We start from the raw sequence: 21,580 nt of genomic DNA on the forward strand, positions 1-21,580 counted from the left end.
CTTGCTTCTCAATTTCAGCTTTTTGATGAAACGGGTAGCGGTAGGGTTTAACACTTATTGGACTTGCCCCCGGCTACAAAAGGATGCGATGGTCGTGGTTGCGTGGAAGAGGTAGCCCACGTGGTTCCTGATAAGTGTCAAATATTGCATATTTGGACCCCTTTATTTACATTAGTTAATCCTTTAGTTGTGTCGTTATTTAATATTTTGTGTTAGTTTTGTGTTTTTAGTGTTTTGTAGGTCATTGAAGAAAAACTGCAGCTTTAAAGGGAAAAATGCGAAGTTTGGAAGAAAGCATACTTTGAGAAGACCTAGATTGTGTGATTAAGTCTAACCAAATCTAAGGAAAGGTTAAATCAGATTAAAGTTCAGATTGGATAAGATTTCGGATCGGATTCAAATTCAGATTCTGCACACATCTTAGTATTTTGACCATAACTCTCCGCTCAAATATCTGATTGAAGTGATTCAAACGGCATTGGAAAGCTAGCTCAAAATAATACAATTTGTTGTGAAATAGGATTTTCGTAATTCGTACAGTTACTATGTCAAAATCGCCCCGCAATTAAAGGACACAAATCTAGACGAATTCTATTCCGATTTCAGACTTCTATTTTGACTGGGAGACAGACTTCCGAATTATCTAGGTTTACTTGGGCTTCTAGGACTTCCCTAAGCCTATAAATAGACTTCTTTGCATTCAAGAAAAGATACACAATACCAGAGAGCAAAATTCTTTTGTTTAGTTTTTCTTTAGGTTTAGATTTAGGTTTAGATTTTATTTTTATGTGGAGCTAAATTCCCAACTAAGGTTGGGGATGAAGCCTCACCAATGAAGAACATCAATACTTTTATGTAAGTTTTTATTATTCTGATTTTATTGGGTTTTATATTTCAATTGTTTTACTTCTAATCAATTGTATGGAGTGATTCTTGGATATCTCTTGTGATTCAAGGATACATGTGATGATTTGAAATAATTTCATATGATTGATTGCTTGGCTTTTAACTCATAAAAATTGGATATCCCTTGTGATTTGTTCTAAGGATACATCTGGTGTTTCAATTTAATTTGGATTCCTTTTGTGATTTGGTCAATGAATTGATACATGGGATGGTTTTGATTAATTCTTTGAAGTATAGTAAAACATATCTATGATTTAATTTGTGAGAACTTCGGATTAATATTGATGAACAGAAAGTATGTTGTTATGATTTGGTGAGTGTGAATTCCCAAACCTTAGTACCATTATCCTTAGATTTACTTATTTTATTTAGTTTATGTTTATCCTTTAATTTTCAAAACTCAAAAATCAAAACCCTTTTAGAACTAGATTAGGATTTAATTAGTTTAGATATAAATTGCTCTTTCAAAAATACAATTCTCTGTGGGATCGACCTCGCACTTGCAATCCATTAAATTACAATTGATTCGTGCACTTGCGAGTTAAATAAATTTGCACAACAGTTCCTCAAAAATTGCCTTGCTTGCTTCTAAGATTGCGTCCATCTCCTTTGTTTTTACCTCCCCCATGTTTTCTATATCTTCAAGTTGCACGTCATTCTTGGTGGAGAGGATGGAATGTAATTCTCTAGTTGGGTTCTCTGTAGCCCGCACTCCATGCAGTGTTACTTGCTTTCCTTTCCAAGTAAACTTCATCTTCAATTCCTCAAAATCCCACCATATAGGCCCTAATACTCGCAACCACTGGGCACCCAACATGATCCCATAACCTTCTAAGGGAAGAACAAAAAACTCAATCTGAAATTTCCACCCCTGCAACTTCACTGCACTTGGGTGGGACTTCCCCGGACTTGTAATTTTTTCTCCCGATGCCATGATTACCTCCATAGTCTCCCTCTTTTTCGGAATTAATCCCAAGACCTCGACGAGGGCTAAGCTCACAAAATTGTGAGTGCTCCCTGAGTCAATAAGTACCAAAGAGATGGATCTCCCAATTTGGCCATAAACCTTCATTGTGTCTGGTGCATCTCTTCCCGTGATGGCATGTAGGGAGATTTTTGGAAGGTCTTCATTCTCTCCTTCTTCCTCCTCCATTACTCCATCCCCATCATCACCTTCCCCTCTATATGCTTCAATCATAAACAATCTTTTACAATGGTGCCCTGGTCCATACTTGTCATTGCACTTGAAGCAAAGACCCCTCTCCTGTCTCTCTTTAAGCTCCGCAGGCGTCAATCTTTTAACCTGCATGGTTGGCTGTCCTGCACCAAAGGGCTAGTTCAGGGGGGTTCGTCGGGTGTCTGGTATGGTATTTTTTCAAAGGGCTAGATGTCGACCTTCATACAAACGAGCCAGGCCGATGGCAGATGTGAGAGTGTGCGGCCTTCCTGCTAAGACATCTGCCTTGATAGGCTCCTTCAATCCGCTTACAAAACAACTAACTTGTTGGCTCGAGGTTAAGGTCCCTATTTTTGAAAGAAGGGACTCAAAGCTTGCTTGATAGTCCTTGATACTCCCCTGCTGCTACAACTTCGTCATTTCTCCAAAGGGATCATAGAATTGGTTGGGGCCAAACCGAGCGCATAATCCTTCTGTGAGTTCAGCCCAACGTACTTCCCACCCCTCTCTCAGCAAGATTTGATACCACAACTGAGCTTCCCCTTCCAGGTGGAAAGAAGCCAGGGGTGTTTTCTCCTCTTCTGACGTCCCTTGGAATCTAAAAAACTGTTATGCTCTACAGATCCATCTGGTGGGGTCTTCTCCCCCATTGAAGTATGGGAACTCCAACTTGATGTGTCTGTTGGTGAACGACTTGTTCCGTTCTCTGGTTTCTGCCCGGGAATTTTCTCCCTTATCCTCGTGTCTCTTCCCCTGAGAACTCTCCCCTTCTTCACGCCGTGTTCCTCCTTGCGTAGATATCTTCTCCAGAATTTCTGTCAAACGGGCCATCATCTCTTGTTGGACTTCTGATATTATGTGCACTGACTGCTCCAAATTTCCCACTCTACCTTCCATCGCTGTTTGTTGTACGTTCTTCATCACTGATCTCGTCACTGGCCGAGATTCTAGAGTAAAATCTCGGTAGGTCCAACTTTTATTCCTAGAGCGGCCTATGTTGATTCTCTATGGTTTCTTCCGAGGGAAACCAGGCCTTTTACAGTTTCGGATAGGGAGAGGAACTTAGCTCTGATACCAATTGATGAGAATCAACTAAGACAAAGACAAGAACCTAAAAGCTTGGCTACTTCGAGGGAGCCTTGACCTCCAAAAGCACAACAAGTGTGTAGTTTGATAATTTCCAGCCTGCCTCTTTATTCCTTCTACCTCCTTTAAATAGGAAAAACGTTACATAAGAGACCTAGTATTAGGTCTGGACTTTAGTATTCAAATTCTGACCTTACAAGGGAAGAATCGTAAATACTATTATGACTTTATTGAAAACAAAATAAAAGAAGATACTCTCCTTATTAGTCTAAACGCGAGTGTCACGTTTGGAGATAATCTCCTTATAGAATAATAAAACCTCATATGGAGATACTCTCCTTATTGAACTAAACTTGAGGCACACGTGACTTGGGGTTCATATCATACTCCTTAAGGTATGCTTTATTATCAAATTGCTCCCTCCGTGCACCTATTGTTTGGGCTTTTAACGTAAACTGTGATACCTAGGCCTTTCTCCTTCCCATTGGCAAGGGGTTGCGGGGTGGCCACCCACCCACACTCACTAGCGGTGGCAGAGGGAGTGGTACGTCGAAACCCACGCTCTCCACCATTGGGTGTGGGTGTTCGTTTATGAGTGGGTTGTCCCACCCACCAACAAAGGGGTGTAGGGTCGCCCCACTACCCGCTCTGTCCATTAGCAGAGGGCATGAGTCGCAACCTATCTACTATGCAACTTGTGAGAGTGAGTGGGTGGGTCGGGGCAAACACCCCTTGGTAGAGGGGGCACGACCCAACCACCAACAAAGGAAGAGGGCAAGTTGTTGCCCCATTGCTGCCTTGACGTAGTGGCGATGGGCATGGGTGGGGCGACCCACACCACTACCAGTGGGCAATGGGGGCAACAAGGTGATCCACCCCCTCCTCTATTGGTGGGTAGGGCAGCCCACCCATTCAGAAAGAGCGTGGGGTGGGTTGGTGGTGCGATCCATGGGGCGATTGGTGGCCGCCCGATTTGTAATACACCACACTAAGTTAGGATTAAGGACACCATGAATTAGCGCCAAAGTGTTTATAATAAAGTTGAATTAATCACAAATCCCAAAAGGAAGAGAAATTGAGATTTTAAATACTTAGAAGAAACTCCCTACGAAGATCGTCTAAATGGTAGGTAATGGAAAAATAGGAAAGACATTTGTTTATCGTTTGAACGGTCCACATCAGCAAAAAGTCTAGACGATCCGAAGACCATCCGGACAGTGATAGTCTGCATGCAAATCAAATGGAGCCAATTTAGCACAGATGCATGGAAGGGCTTATTTAAAGGTCTAGGATAAACCCTAGACACCCCATTTGAGACATTTAGCCTCCCAAAAGGACCAAAACCTTTGAAAGAAAGAAAATATGAAAGACGAGGAGGGAGTCAAGGAGTACCAAAACAACTACCTCGAGGAATTCTACGAGCTTTGTGAGTAAATTCTCACCTTGAATCTAAACTAATATTTTCGAGCATGAATATTTTGTTATGAACTGTACATTCTTACAATATCATAAGTGTTCTTGATTCATGTTATGAGCCCAATTTTATATGTATGACGAGATGACTCATTGTGATCAATGTAACCACGTATGGGCAGGGTCGAACCTGGTCAGAAAACTAGTGGATGGCTTGCTATATGCATTATGGGGCGCCAAAAATGTACTTGATGTCTTTTTAGACGCGCAAACCCTATCGTGAATGAGTTAAGTACACAAATAGGTCATATTGAATGCAATTATGAGTTCTTACATACATTTATACTTATGTAATGAATGATTTTCTGCCTTATTTCAAAGATTATGAACTATTGTATGTGAAGTTTTATGTTTGACTTTCATTAAAAGGTGTTCATAGCATTACCTTGTTTACGAGAGTTTACTATTCATTAATTAGTTGATTTATGTTTTATGTGTTTCCACTTGTAAAACATGAAGCCTTGATGTATGTCTTTTAAGTAGTTAGGTATTACTGAGAATATAAGAGGTCGGAATTGAATAATTATTCTAATTCTTTAATTTGGAAGCAACTCATATTTCATAATTGGATTCGAACTAAAATTACTAAAAAGCTTATTTGATTTCTACTTTTTTTTTAAACTCAGATTAAAAAAATAAAAAAATAAAACCAAAAGAGGTTGAACATGTGGTGGCTGGCCACCCACCGTAGTGGGCATTGGGGGTGGTGTGCCACCCCAGAGGACCTCACTATGGCCCTTTGCGCCACCCCCATTGTGAATCGGGTGCCTAGGCCACCCTAGAATCTTACCGAGGGTGGTCTTGGCCACCCCCGATGGCATTGGGGTGGCCGCGCCACCTCCAGAGGGCCTCACCGGTCCACTACGAGGCCTTCTGGGGGTGGCACTGCCACCCCAGGGCCTTCTATGAGTGGTCGGCTGGCCACATGATTTTTTGTTTTTATTTTTAAGTTTGAGAGAAAAGTTAAAAAAAAAATTAAGGTTTTTTTTTTTTTTTTTTTGGAAATCTTGTCCATTTCTTTAGGAAAAGCTATTAATTTAATATTTTAGAGGAATAACTATTTCTTTGTGTAATTGATTAGGGATTTCCATGGGAATAACTATTCATAGGAATAGACCCTTACCAAATAAAAGAATGACTATCATATAGGAATAGTCATTTTATTTCATGGTTCTATTCCGCAAAACTAATGGACCGTTAATGCTTAGAAACGATTTAAATTTTATAATTTGAGAAATTGTAAAATTGTAAAAAAGTTTGATATGAGTTGGGGTTTTAGAAGCTGTGTCAGAACAAGGCTCTTCGTATGGGCATTTTACCTCGTTAACCCTTTCTTTATTTTTGTGCAGTTTTTTGGACTGAGAAATTGGATATGATTTGGATTTGTGTATTTTGTTGCTTTTGAATAGCTTTTGTTGCTTTTAATGAGCTTTTGTGAGGGCAGGGGAGAGGAAGCCTTGGGAGGCTGACAACTGTCTTTAAGTACTCAACGTTGGGCAAACCTAAAAAGTAGGCTAGTGAAGCATTTGGCTGTGTTTGGCAATGGAATGGAATAAGGGAGTGGAACGGTAGTGTAGCAAGATTTGTTTGATATAAGAGAACAAAGTAAGAATGTTTTGTATAAAAAAGTGAAAAAATTTGTTTTGTAATGATTTTTTTATTTGAATAGTAATAAAAAGTGATTGATGTGATGTAAAAAGTAAGAATGTTAGAGTGAATTTTGAGAAGATTTTTTTTGATTTTTGGGTCCGGTTCGGCCCTTTGCCAAACACAGCCAGGGTCCATGACAGAAAGGATGATTTTTCTATTCTAATTGGGGAGGGGCCAGAAATTTAAGTGAAGGGCCAAGTATCAATTTTATTAATATTTTAAGAAAATTTTGTAATTATAAATATATATAAATATATTAACTACATATAGGGGAGCCATGGTCCATTCTAGTTTCGTTTGTCCAATACAAGGTGGGATTCTAATACACATGTGGGTGTTAAGGGCTGGCAAAACAAGTACCTGACATGACCTGTTTATGACCCGTTTATCCTATGCATATTTTTTTTATAATAAAGTTTATCTAAGCATCAAAAAAATAGTTACATGCATATGATAAATGGGTACCTATTTTGCTAAATGGGGTGGTTTGACCACTTTCTTTGGCCAAATCAAGGGTGACTGTATCATCCTCCTCTAACCATTTGGCCATCCCCAAATTGTTGCCGATCTGGCCAAAATCATCTTGATTCCCATTTTTTTTTAAAAAAATAAAATTATTTATATTTTTTTAATGATATTTTTGTTATTTGGGATACATTGTGAATTTTTGATAATTTAGGGGGCAAATTGATATAATATTTAGTTCAAGAATGATATTATAAAATTGAGTGCTAGTTTTTTCCTTTTTGTTTTTATAGTCGTACATCATGCACTGTTTGTGCATGGAATAGCGAGAAAACATTCTCTGTTGGTGACGATGCTTTTTTGCTTTGCTATGTGGCTCACGTGATCCTCAGTTCAACGCTTTCACTTTTTAATTTTATATTGACAGTTACATTTATAATTTTATTTTTAAAATTTTTAATTAAAGGGGACACATGTCTCCCTTCCATTATAAATTCAACAGAGTGTGATTTATTCGATAATGGTTTTGACCTTAGGAAGTAAATTGATAAAATTTAGGATTAAATATCATTGGCCAAAAATGGAGGTGGTCGAACCACCCATAATTATAAAAATGGGTGAAAATTCATTAGTTTTATTAACAAAAGATAAATGGAGGTACAATTTCAGTATTTAGCCATAACCTCGGTATCATTTATGACACGAAAAGAAACCTAGGTGGGAAAAAATAAAGGCGTTAAAACCCAGGTGCCAAAAGATTATTTAACCCTAAAATTTAGGAACTTTTGAAGCATTTTTCCCTCTAACAATTGACCAACATCATTTTGGTATCCGTCTCTTAGTAAAAGATTTGATACCCCTACCATTTTTCTTGTAGCTTTCCCGTTCTTAGAATTTGTTGTTCAAACCACACCGTACAAATCCTTCGACTGCTTGAAGTCTACCGGTGGGTCGGTAAGGAAGTCACTTATAGAAGATGTTCGTGTGGGGAGTTGAAGTAGTTGAGCTTGTTGTTGTACAACTGGTCTGAGTATTTTATGTTTACTTTGATCTTTTATGGTGAAGTGATTTCTTAAGTTTGACTATCTTAAAATAGTTTTACCTTTGATGTATTTAAAGGATTTCCACTTCGCCAACAAATCTTGTATCGTTGACGTGTGAATGATTTATCTCTTTTTGGTGGTTTTGAGATTATTATTGTTGCAGTATTTCATTTATTATATTTACTGCATATTGTGTTTTGAGCATTGGGGATGGGATCTTATCCCCTTTAAAGAATTTTGCCAAAATATGTATCTCAAGCGAAAATGCTATTTTTTTGCTCCTGTCAGTTGATTCGAAGCTTCTATATCCCTGTTCCATTGGCTCGCTTCTTATGGAACCCTTTTTGCTGTAAAGGAAATACCAAAATACATTGACTTTGGTGTATTATATCTCACAGTCTTGGTTGTGACTCTTTTATCAATTGTATATGTATCTCTTAGTTTTTCCAGCTTTTCTTTTGTAGCTGGTCTGAAACTAAGCAATATTTGGGTGTCTTTTGTTGCACCCACAACTATCACCATGAGTAGCTAATGTTGGCAGCATTTCTGTTTGCTTCTTCCATCTTAATGATCATGCTCGGAGCATGAAATATGGATTATTCCAATGGATAGTATACTTATTTTGGTCTTAATTTGGTTATTTGTAATTTTTTTTTTCCCAGGGAAATTCATTCTGATTCCATTGATGGAGTAGTCAAGAGCATAAGAGCTCTTTACAATCACAGAACAAAATAGTTCTGAAAGATTATAGCCGAAGCTAAAGGATTGCACGTCATAGATCAAAAACATACAGATCTTAAATTGAAATCTTATCTATGATGTTAAACATTTGCAAACCCTACCCAATCTTTAGCTTATAGAACAAATATGCTCTAGCAGACTCCTTCCGAGGGCAAAGGTAGCACATTTCCCAGGCATGAGCAAAAGACCCACACCCAAACTATTCCCTTCTAGACCCGAAAGCCAGAAAATTATTCACGTCCTCAACCCAAAGGTTAGGACAACAAAACATACAAGAAAATACAAGGAAAAAAAAAAACAAAGCAACTAAAACCCACAAACCAGCAGCACCATCAGAATAAGGAGTAGAGGGAAGCTACCGGAAGATTCTGGCCGAAGCACAAAAGACATAAAAAGCCCACAAGTACCAAAGGAAGGTTGCTGGAAGAATTTGGCCGGAGCGCAACAGACCACGCATTGGTGTGTGGTTGCCCAACAAAGAAGCAGAAGGTGCCGTCGAAAGCGGGCGCAGCCGGTGAGCGCGGTGGTGGGGCGTGTGTTGAGGTAGGTATGACGGAGGGAAGTAGATCGAGCTTTGAAAAGTCCAATCCAAGAGCCCAGTCGAAACCCGGAAAAAGACATGGCCAAAGACGATGGATGGCATCGGAACTGAGTTTTTTAATAACAAAAGACCCCGGGCGGGGGGGGGGGGGGGGGGGGGGGGGGTGGGGGAGAGTTGTTGAAGAAAAGCATGGAAGGTGGAGGGGAGGAGGGGGAGAGCAAAAGTTCTCTCCCTCCTCCTGATGGCGCTTGCTACTAGAGAGGAAACCCTAGCAGTTTACTATTTTGTAATTTTCTTATTTTGTTTTAGATTTCTCCCTCATCTATATCAACTTATCCTCGGAAGCTTAACAATTTTAGTGCCCAAGATGCGAATATTTTTGTACTGGAATTTCGAGAAAATAAGGGAGTACTTCTCTAGAGCTACCACTCATGATGTACAACGTACATGGATAGCTTCCATTATATTTCGGATATAACAGCACAACTACTAAGGGCATGTTTGAGTGTGTATTTGAGAGGCCTAAAAATGTATTTAATACTCTAAAAATCTATTTGAAGAAAAAAGTAACAGTTTGATAAAAAAAATTGAAAGCACTTTTAAGGGTTCAAAAAGCCTAAAAATTGCTTTGACAAAAAAAGCTTAAAAATGATGCTTGTGTCAAAAAACACTTTTTGACTTAAAAACTTTATTTCTCAAACTCAATTCAAAACATGCTCAAGTTCATTGTGACAGTTGACTAACATATGGTAAAAGTATATTTATTACATAAACAATTGCATCAAGTAAAACTAAGAGCATGTTTAAAATTACGTCGGGAAGTAGAGCTTTTAAAGTCAAAAAGAGCTTTTTAGAATTTTTTTTTTTTTTTTTTAAAAAAAAAATTTGTCCCAAAAGTGCTTTTTGACCATTTTTGAAAAAAAACAAAAAAAATCGAAAGTACTTTTAAAAATTTTTACCAAACATGCCAACTTTTTGTTTGACATAACTTTCTAGGTATTAAAAGTATTTTTTACCCTCTTTAACGTAATTTCAAACCCTATAAGTTTGTTTGGTAAAAAAAAAAACACTTATTTTAGTTTTTTGCTCTAAAAAAGTTTAAAATTGCATTTTGAAAATTTTTTTGAAAAATGAGGTTTCTTTTTTAAAGTTCTTTCAGACTTTTTCTATAAACAAAAATTATATTTCCTGATTCAAACCCAAATAAACTCTAAAATCTAATGCAGTTTGAAAACTATACCCCATAGCTTGGTAAAATTAAGTTGGTGTACCTCCTTCAATTACCCCCACCCTGTCCCGGGGTTGCCTCCTTTCTTAACCACTAAAAGGAAACAAAGCTATTTAACAATGAAAGAAGGAAAAATGACATTTATGATAAAAATTTACTAGACAAGCTTTGTTAAGGTTAAAAAGTTACGAAATTTCTTGCATTGAGAAGATGCATGTTAGCTAACACTTCTACTGTTAAAAATGTCAAACTTCTAGAGAGAGAGAGAAAAAAAAAAGAAGGAATTCTTTACCTATAGGAAAAGAAGTGCAACTAGGAGTTTATCTACCAAAAAATAGGAAAAAGTAAAAAAGCAATGCACCCGAACCAAAAAGGTTAAAGCAACGGAAGGTGCTCTGATTTGCTTACTGCGATTACAAGTAAGAATATTTTTACAATCCACAAACTCTCTAATTTAACACAACATTAATACGGACTAATAAGACAAACAAACACAATAAAAAACAAGACAAACCAACATAAAGATAAACATAGTAACAACCGTAACTAACCAATTACATAAAGCTTCAGGAGATTTATTTTTTAATAGAGAAGAAAGTTTGTAAGAAGGTGAGGATGAGCAGGGTAACAGCTGCTACTGTTGAAAGACCAGCCCATGGAGTGTTGAAATACCTGCGCACAAGTAGTGCTCGCCATCTAGGCCATCTCTTTTGACAATGTTTATTTAAGTCCCTGCAAAGATCTAAGTAATGGAAGCTCTTAACACAAGTGGTGTGGTAAAGCTTGTTGAAGAATTGGACCGCATCCTCTGGATTCAAGCAGATAGAAAGGATATTTCTTTCACGAAGTATCTCCACGTCCTTAGTAGTGTCAATGAGGTTGTCGAGGAGTATGGCATAGGAAGTGATCGTATCATCGCCTTTGGGGTAGCATTGCTCAAAGCTGATGAGATTCTTGATAAATGTTTCTGTGATCTCATGAATTCTTATTTGAGGAATTTCGAGGATGCCATTTCTAAATTTTATGTCAAACATATTTGCAGACTTACTCTGTCTGAATTTGATTCCAGCTTCTAGGAGACGCGTAGCAGAAGGTACGGGTTCCCATCTGTATGGCATATTCGATCCAAATTCTTCTACTCCCATTGATGAAACCATCAATTTTTTAAACAAGTCAGGAATATGTTTGATGGCTTGAGGTGGATCAGATATCGTGAACGGGAATACGTTACGAAAGAATTCAATGGCAAGTTGAATTAGGGTCTCCCCGTGGCATCTATTGTGGCTGGTCATTCTGAACAAACGCTCAAGTATCATCCAAGGTACTTGGTTTTCTAGCAATATCAAGTCATGGTCTAGAACTTCAAGCATACTAGGCGTGCGTAAAATAGGGTCATCTTCTACTCCCCTCTTCTCAGCATTCCTGAAGAACAGCTCAATAATAAAGCAACTATCAATTACCAAAATTTTCACGAATTCTTCTGAGGTATAATTAAGCCATCCAGCATAACATTCACGAAACTTTCTCTCCGAAGCTTTGATGTAATTGATCATATCTGCCAGCATTGTATTTGGAGACTCTGATTTTTCGAGAAGGTTTTTTAAATATTTAGCTTTAATTATTTCTGTACCTTTCAAAAATCGGTTACCATGATGGAAAGGCCCAATCGAAAATGCGTCGGGGATATAAGCTTTTGGATTTTGCCTGTAGAGTGCGACTGGAGTTCTGAAGATGCAACAATTAGGTGACATGAACAAATGCTGGGACATCGTTTCTTCTATCGAAGATGCCAAGGGTCCAACATCAATTGTATGAGTTTGTTCTCCTTGAACTATATCCATATTTTGTTTTTCTTTCATCTTCTCTCTTGACAAGAGTTCAATAGTAATTGTATGAGTTTCTTCTCATTGAACTGTATCCAAACTTTGTTTTTCTTCCATCTTCTCTTTTGACATCCTAAAGTTGTTTCTTCGTGAATGACCAAAACAAAGGAGAAAAATAAAGAAAGGAAATACTTTAGGCACATTTCTCTTAAAAATGGATAGAGAAAAATATCAACTTATAAGAATATGAGAGTAACATTTTCCCAAATAAGAGCATGAGTTTTTGAGACTAACAAAAATAAGGTTTTCTAAGCTCATGGTAGCCTATGGTATAGGGTCTATTTTGCCCTTAATATGAATGAGATGAACGTATATATTGGCAATTATCTTCTTTATTTTTGAAATGAAAAATGCTTTGATTTTGTTAATAAAAAATATGAGAAACTTTATTTAACTTTCTGAATTTTCATCACTTTTGCAATTACTCTCCAAAAGTTCAGAAACTTTTAATTTAGTGTATCGAATTACTAATTTTTTGCAATGTCACCATTATGTTAGGTTTTTCTATTAAATTCTGTCAAAATTTCCAAAATACCCAATTTTCTTATTAAAAAAAGTTGCAAATGGATAAAGTGTTGGTATTTTTGCAAATTTCATTAAATTCTGACTAACACATGAATCTTTGTAATTTTTTTTTTTTCAAAACACAAAATGTGGGGTATTCTAGTAATTTTGACACTCCTCCGTTATGATTTATCAGAAAAACCATTACAAAAAATTACAAAAAATTAAAAGTTCAATACACTAAATTGAGAGATTTTGAATTTTGAGAGAGTAATTGTAAAAGTGATGAAAATTTAGAAGGGTTAAGTGAAGTTTCCGGTAAAAAATATGGCATGACTACTTTAAGCGGAACCAAATCAAAGCAAAAAAATACGTGGCATTAAAATCAGATACCAAATATTAATTGCAACTTCTAACCAGTTCCAATGCTCTTAGTTATTGATGTTTTGGCTCTTATAGTGAAGTTCCAGCCTACCTTAAGGATATATCCTGCAAGAAAAGTTCATATAAACCCATCAAAAGAAATATCAAAATGTTTTTTGTTCTTTTTTTGCCTGTTAAAATTCTTTCTTCAGGAATGATCAAAAGAAAGGAAAAAAAAAGGAAAGAAAAACAAAACAAAATAAAAGATAACTTTAGGCGCAATTCTCTTAAATCTTTGTTTTTGATTCGTAAACTGAAGTTCTAGGCCGCCTTCAACACCCTGCAAGAAAAGTTCATTCTCTTTTCGCTCGTATTTAAATGAAATTATTATAAGTGGATTTTTCAGATAACGTAAGTTCTACACTATAATCCAGTTTTAGACACCAAAATGAGTAACTCTTATCTGATTTAAAAGAAAAAAAAATAAAATCACTTAGACTCTTGAATTGCCATGCGTTTTGAGAATGACTCCCTTAAATTTTAAAAACTCTCAATTTCACTCCCCTGAACTTTTAATTTGATGCAATGTACTCCCTCTGTCAATTTTTAGCAGAAGTTAAACATGATTAAATGACCTTCATACCCATGATTTTTTTTTTTTTTTTGTAAAATTCTAAATTTACCCTTGTGACACAATTGTTTTTTTTTTTTTTTGATAAAAAAAAAGAAGCAAAAATCGAGGGAATTTTGGTATTTTTGTTAAAGTTAACCCTGAAAATTGACGGAAGGGGTCTTTTGTCAAGTTTATAAAAAATATAAAAAATAAATAAAATAAAAAAAGAAGGGAAAGATAAACTCTTAACAGGATTAAATAGCATAATAAACAGGGAGTTATAATATAGATATAGATGCTTAAACTAACGAAACATGTTTAATGAGTATAAAGAAAACTCCATATACAGGGTTTATTTGCAAAGTACAAACGAGTGAGCTTCATAAATCATACTGATGCATATTGAAGATGAAAATAGAAATTAGATTCAGTGACGAACTTGGAGAAAAAACACTATAGTCTATAGCCTTGAAAACAGATAAGGAGATAAAAGGATCCCCATACCTCAATCTTTGTTCCCAGGAAAGTAGGCAACTAAACTACCATAGTCATGAGTTGAGGTCCGTTTTGCGGTACAAGTTTGGAGCAAGTGCTCCCTTTTTATTGATGGAAATGGAAGTAGGGCCAACTATACCATGCATGTGCGAAACAGCTCAGCATATATATTAACAGGGGCTGAACTACGTACAGGGTTGGGGAAATTTTATAAAACTCCATCAAAATACTATTAGGCTGTGTTTGCAAAGGACTCAAAAAAAAAAAAAAAAAAAAAAAAACTATTATTCCTCTAAAAATCAACTTAAAAAATTCTTATTTTTTACATCATATCAATCATTTTTTTATAACTATTCAAATAAATAAAAATTACAAAACAATTTATTTATTTATTTATTTTTTCACATCATTCAAATTTGTTACAGTTTCAGTCTACTTCATTTTTCAAGTCCTTTAGGAAACACACCCTTAAGTCCACTATTACCCCTTATATTTCACTTTTTATCCCTAAATTAGTATTTCACCCCCTTAAGTGTTTTTTTTTTGCTTATTATATTAGATTTATCCAGTAGGAACAAGTGAAAAACAATTGTCTTTCGCTTATTATATTTGAATCAAACTGCAATTTTTCACACTGCATAAGCTGCACTTCTTTGTATAGTGTGAAAAGACTTGTGAAAAATGTAACTTGAAGACTACTTGTTTATTTTATTTTTTTACCAATAATAGTAAAATGGCTAGTTAAGAAGATAAAAGCTAATTTTTCACACCTTTCCTATTTTAGGGGCAAATTTAGCACAAGGGTTGGGGCTTAAGTTCCCCAAAAATTTAAACATTCATCTATAATTATATTTTTTTTATGAGGTAAAACCTTAAAAATTAGGGTTTTTTTTTCCTCACTCAAATTTCTGATTCCGTCTATATATATAATGTGTCCATTGACCTGTCCTAAAGGGGTAGATCAATCGGCTAGGAACCACGCATTATGAAGTGGAGGTCAAGTTTGAATCTCCTCTTGTGTGGACATATTAAAAAAAAAAAAAAGTGTCCATTGACCTTAAGTAAAACAGTAAGTCAAGTTTGAGTAATATTATAGGCCCAAGATGTTAAGATAATAGCCCAAAACCGACTTTCCATCTGAATCTTTGCATCGCTATTGATGCAATATGTTAGCGTTCTAACATAGGAAAATGCAAGTGGTGCCAATTACCATAGGAAAATGCATACAATATTATTAACATAGGAAAGTGCATACAATATTATTAACATAGGAAAATGCAAGTGGTGCATGTGGTGCCAATTACCATAGGAAAATGCATACAATATTATTAACATGTACATCGGAAAATATTATTAACATAGGAAATGCAAGTGGTGCAAGTGGTGCCAATTACCATAGGAAAATGCATACAATATTAACATAGGAAAATGCAAGTGGCCGGTGCCAATTACCATGCCCCATGCATGCATGTGCGAAAAAGTTCAGGCAAATGAAAGAAAAACAAAACAAGGAAAGTTTTTTTATTACAATTTTTGTATCATTAGTTTTTTTATTACAATTTTCATACAATGATACAAAACTATGTGACAGCTAATAAATAGTAGGTGAAAGTCCACATACCCCCTCAAACTGCAACCCAATTAATAATATCCTTTCAAACTTTTAGTTGTGACAATACCCTCCCAAACTATCAAAACATTGTCAATGTTTCTTCCAATGATCAAACTACTCTGAGTAAAATAAAAACAAAAAACACTAAAACTTCTAGAGAAAACCTATATATATATATAATTCAAGTGGCGGCCAATTTTTTTTTTTAAAAAATTTATAAGAAAAAAATTAAAAATTTCAATTTCTTTTTATGAAAATTGAAACTTATCTTTTTTTTTTTTTTTTTTTTTTTTTTTTTTTTTAAATAAAAATTTCTGTTTAAAAAAATTTAAAAACTTTGTTTGAATAAATTAATAAAATAATTTTTTTTTTTAAAAAAATTAATTATTTTTTTCTTCAAATTTGTAGAGTTATTTTTGTCTTATTGAGAAATCTATAGGGGTATTTTTATATTTTTGTTAGCCTTGTCCCTTGTGGGATATATTGACAATGTTTTGGTCGTCTGAGAGGAGACACTGTCACAATTTAAAGTTTGGGAGAGACATTGTCAATTAGGTGGTAGTTTGAGGGGGAGTATATGAACTTTCTTCTAAATAGTAAAATAATTAAAAGTGTACGGTTAACAAGTGAACTAATTATAATTATATTGACAAATTATATTTTTTTGTTTAATCATTTTACTAATTATAAAGAGCCATATCAAAAGGACACATTGTGTTATAATATATATTTTTTATTTTTTTATTTTGAGAGACATCGTAGAGCAGCAACAAAATATCATGTTACCAAACAAAACCGTCAGTCAACTTAATTTGAGGTTTGACTATGGAAGCATCAAATTAGATGCAGCAACAAACAAGAAAGCTAACAATCAGCATCTAATTAGAGCACAAGTGACTACTAATTAATAACATTTTAAAAGAAGTGAGCAGTCTCTCTTAACTTCATTAATCTTCTTCAAAGTGAGGACTTGGAGTTGTCAATTGTAATATATGCATGCATTCTGGCCTTGACCGGCCGACCCAGTAATAATTACGTGAAGACTTGTGGTTGGACCAAAAAAGTGATAAGGCTAGAAATAAACAAAATACAATAAGCATTGAATCCTTAAAAACTAGCATCAGGCACACATTAAATGGTCTAGTAATCATCAAAAAAGGAGAAGGGACCTTCGCCCTCAGCCTCAAGTCCTGCATTAAATTTAAAGTCTCGTTACCATTTTTTTTTATTTTTTTTTTTATTATTATTATTTATTTATTTTTATGAATAAGAGATTTCTTTAAGCTCAAAACAAAAACAAACCACACCCACTACAGGAAATTTGTTCTTTAGCGACAACCCTGAGTCGTCGCTAAAGGCCCACATGTCGTCGCTGAAGGTCATTAGCGACGACTATGGTCGTCGCTCCCAGTCGTTGCAAGTAATCCATCGTTAAAGAATAAATAGCGACGACATTTGTCGTCGCTAATAACTATAAAAGTTTGTCGCTGAAAATGCTTGTTAAAGTCAAGGTCGTCGCTGATGACTCACATCAGCGACGACAAATGTCGTCGCTAATGATGCACATATTAGCAACAACATTTAGCACACATCAGCAACGACATTTGTTGTCGCTAATGATCCAACACATCAGTGTTTCTAATGATTGTCGTCGTCAACATCAAATGCTTTTCTTTTTGGCCGATTAATGTTTTAAATTGGTTGGTATAAATGATCTAAACAGAACAATATGTTAAAGCTTACTAAAGAACTCTTTCTAATTAAATATGTTAAAAGGTCTGAAACAGAGTTAATTACAAGTGAAGAAGTCTCAAAAATGGCCCGAGAAAACTACATAATTGTCAAGTTTTTAAGTAAGGGCCAAAGAAGGCATACATCAACAACAATGTTCCTTGAGAAATTAAACTTCATATGTAGCTAAGCAGCAAAAAAAGGATTACAAAGAAGGCTTCCCAGATGTAAGAACTGATAACTTGTACGACTCATCAATACCATATGTAACTGCATGAAGAAGAAGAGCATATATTAGACAAGAAAACTCACTTAAAAACTACAAGCATGTCTAATATAATAACCACATAGTTGGACAAACAGTTGCTACTCAAATATGAAAAAAACGCAATAGAAAAAGAACACTGTCCGTCATGTATCATAGTTACCAAATCTTAATTTTGCAACAACCTAGCACGCACACACTCATGATGGATTGAACCCACCCTCCACCTTTTGTGTATGGAGGGAGGAGATTCCTTTTGTACCAAAGACCATCAGCAAGCCTTGAACAAGCATGTTTGAGTCAAGTTCACTAAACTCAAACATCTTTTTTTTTTTTTTAATGAATACTCTAAACTCAAACATCACTCGAACAAAACACAAATATGGATGGAGTTTGGTAGTTTCATGAACAAAAGAACAAAGGAAAATTCTCCAGGGCAATTAGCGTTCAAGAGGTCATAGAATTCATCACATAATTAACTACATGAGTATCAACTAATAATTGATTTTGTATGAAAGCATTTAAAGAGTGATTAGGACTTGATATATATCAATGAAATTCATTGATGAATTTGAACATTACCAATATGTGGATTTGAAACAATTGGTTGTAACATGATATTTCAAATTCATGAAGCAAGTGATTTGTTGAAACAAACCTCTCATTTTTCTTGATTCTTTTCAGAAGTCCAATCCAATGAATACACCTGCAAAATTCTTAATGATTAAAACTTCTATTTAACTCCATCTTCTTGAAGTGGCATCACAATGATAGCAATCTAATAGGTGAAACATGTATTTCTTAGCTTAACACTCACTCAGAAAGGCCAAAAATAAAACAATTGGAAATTAGGTACTAGTTTCTAGTAATAAACATTACAGAAACTACCAGCCAATATCAGAACATTAACTTATCATAAAAAGAAAAGGAATAATTAAAATTGCCCAAGAATAAAGTTACTTTCTATTCTGCAGCCACAAGGTTTAACATTTCTGTTATCTCTATTGCAAGGGAATCATATCTTCCATATAAAAATATTAAAATGCCTCAGTTCCCATACTCTTGCACCAATCAACCTTGCTCTTAAGAAACCAACTAATAAGAGGGAAAAAAAAAATTAAAAAAGAAAAATTGAGCCTAGGCTCTGGGGCTTTCTAGCTTCTTTGTCTTTCCCAGGGATGCTTTCAAGATCCCAATTTCCCTTAATAACTGATTACCTAATCCAAGAAGTATATGAGAATAAATAAATACGCAACGAACTAGTGTTTCTTTTCTTTGTTGTTTTGATTATAAAAACGCATCAAACTAATGTGAGTGGCATAACAAAGCACCATCTTCCGGTCAATTCAATCACCTTTTCACAAATTCCCAAATTAACAATAAATATAGGGATATTCAGACATTCTATTATCTGCCTCTTATCACAAATAAGAAAAACACGATGCAAGAAGACTATCCTAGTTCACATAATCGTGACCACCAATGCTGGACACTTGTTAGGGAAATGTTGTTTATGAGAGAGAAGAGAGAGGAAAGAAATACATAGTTATGATGATTTTACTTTCCAATTTCTTACTATAGAAATAGATGCTGAAAGGTATGTATCTGTATGATCTTATAAATTTTCAAAGGAATTCATAAGTTATTGCGTCCTTGCATCTAGATCCTTGGAAGTTACATACCTGGGCGGCCCATAACCATGTCGAAATCTAACAATGTGTCCTTGCCAACTTCAAGATTTCTTTCCAAATTGGAATTCTCAAATCTTGAGAAGAGTTGTAGGTGTAGCCACAAAATTCATTGAACAAGATTCCAGAACTGGAACTGGATGTCTAAAACTTACCCTATATTAAGAAATATAACTACAAAGTACCTACTTTCCCTCTATGACCTAGCTCTATCCCCATTTTGACCACTTCATTTCATTCTCATAACACTCAAGAAACTACAACTTCTGCAATTTAAAAAATAGAAAAGAGCAATTGCCACAGAAAAATTCTCTGCTTCCAATGATTACCTTTTCTTCTTCCCACATAGCAGCTATCCGAAGAAAAGGTATTGATTGGTATTTCTGAGCCTACACTTCAGCAAATACAGAAAAAGTTCAATAACTGAAGTGTCTGAATCAAAAGATAAATAAGAATGCATAAATGGTAGATTAAAACAGAGAAGAAATCCATACACGTGTATATGCAAGCCTCTGCTTTGTGTATTCATAACCAAGCTCTTCCATCTCCTGTATTCTGTCAATTAAATATTTTCCAAACAATTAACAAATCAAAACGAAAAACAATTAGACAGAAATAAACCAAAGATAAATTTATAAGAGATAGAAAAAGTTAGAAAATGGCAGCTTCCTACTAGAATTTTACCTAATTCAATCAATTTGTCAGTTGTTGAAGCCCCTTCTTGTCCAAAGATTTCATGTTTGGAAAATTAGAGATTTGAAAAACGGTGAACGGTGAAGTAATGGGAGAACATCCAAGTAGTTAAGCACTCTGTTTTATAAAAATAAACAATAATTAGCCAATGATCCAATTGGAAGCTGCAAAATCAGAATGATATATAATACTCACCACCACACAAACCAATAAGATCTGAGCAACACCAAAAACCAAAACACACAAAACACAAACGCATCGAAAAGGAAACCCTAAAAATTCCAAAAATTCCGCACCGTCCATGTCCAGCAGCGAGAGCCGCTTCTGCTTGATTCGCTCCCTGAGCTCGCTCACCGTCTCCATGGCCGCCGCGTGGCGCTCCTTGAGCTCCGCTACAGACATTATTCCTTGAGAAAAAAATGGTCGACTAACTAGAATCGGCCATTTTCAGATTCCACTATTTGAACCCTAGTGTTGGTTCGTGGTCGCCCTTGGACCTAATTGCGTAGCGTTCAGAGCGTTGAAGGGGGTTTGTGTAGGCTCGGTGCTGACAGGAAGAGGAGGAGGAATAGGAGCTGAAATTTAGGGTAAAAATGGTTGCGCACAAGTCTCCCGCGCCCTTCTCAAATTAATACTCGCGCTCTAAATTCCATTAAAATTAATTAGCGACGACCTTCTGTCATTGCTAATAAGAATTTTAATTTTTTTTTTCTTTACTTGATTAGCGACGACATGTGTCGTTGCTAATAAGAATTTTAATTTTTTTTCTTTACTTGATTAGCGACGACATGTGTCGTTGCTAATAAGAATTGTCGTCGCTAATTATGATTTTCATTTTTTTCTTCCATTAGTTAGCGACGATACTATCGTCACTAATTAAAATTCTTATTAGCGACGACAATGTCGTCGCAAATAACCTGGACCCCGTCGCAAATTTTTTGGCGCGGCTTTTCGCGCCAGGGAAAAAATATTAGTCCAACATTAGCGACTACCTATCAGCGACGACATATAGTCGTCGCTGTTTTCAAATCTTCTTTTATGGAATTAGCAACGGCAATAAATTGTCGTCGCTGATATTGAGCTATAGCGACGACTTTTGGGTGGTCGCTAAAAATATGGTCGCTAAAGACCAATTTTCTTGTAGTGACCTCAAACCCCATTACAAGCCTTTAGAAAAGGCCAAAAACAGAACACAAAAACCGGCACCCCTTACGGCAGGTAAAATTCACAAAACTCAATTACAAGTCTTAACAAAAGACCAAAACAGAGACAACAAAGCAGAAACCAAAATAACCTGTATGCTAGCAACTATATAAGAATTTCTGCAGGTAAGTTCCACAAAGAAGATAGGAGAATGTTCTCACGAGTACCAGGAAATTTTCCTCCCCCAGCAATTCGAGTTGTTACTTCCCAAACAATCTTC

At 35.6% G+C, this 21,580-nt stretch overlaps 1 protein-coding gene and 1 long non-coding RNA gene across 4 annotated transcripts; both read right to left on the reverse strand.

Moving 5' to 3' along the window:
- Positions 1-10,613: 10,613 nt before the first annotated feature.
- LOC132162922 (UPF0481 protein At3g47200-like) lies at positions 10,614-12,151 on the reverse strand. Its single transcript, XM_059573133.2, has one exon. The coding sequence runs from the start codon at positions 12,149-12,151 to the stop codon at positions 10,886-10,888; it is 1,266 nt and encodes a 421-aa protein (XP_059429116.2). The 3' UTR covers positions 10,614-10,885.
- Positions 12,152-17,605: 5,454 nt separating this feature from the next.
- LOC132185749 (uncharacterized) lies at positions 17,606-20,273 on the reverse strand. Of its 3 annotated transcripts, none has more exons than XR_015913039.1 (4): positions 20,149-20,273; positions 19,959-20,019; positions 19,794-19,858; positions 17,606-17,781 (listed from the first exon to the last, which is right to left on the reverse strand). It is a non-coding gene; the product is annotated as an uncharacterized LOC132185749 (long non-coding RNA). The 3 variants fall into 3 exon arrangements; XR_015913040.1 differs by lacking the exon at positions 17,606-17,781 and adding an exon at positions 18,435-18,482 and having other exon boundaries at positions 19,794-19,853; XR_015913038.1 differs by lacking the exon at positions 17,606-17,781 and adding an exon at positions 18,435-18,482.
- Between the last annotated feature and the right edge of the window lie 1,307 nt (positions 20,274-21,580).

This window comes from Corylus avellana, chromosome 8 (assembly GCF_965113065.1).
Source record: "Corylus avellana chromosome 8, dhCorAvel1.hap1.2, whole genome shotgun sequence".
NCBI lineage: Eukaryota > Viridiplantae > Streptophyta > Magnoliopsida > Fagales > Betulaceae > Corylus > Corylus avellana.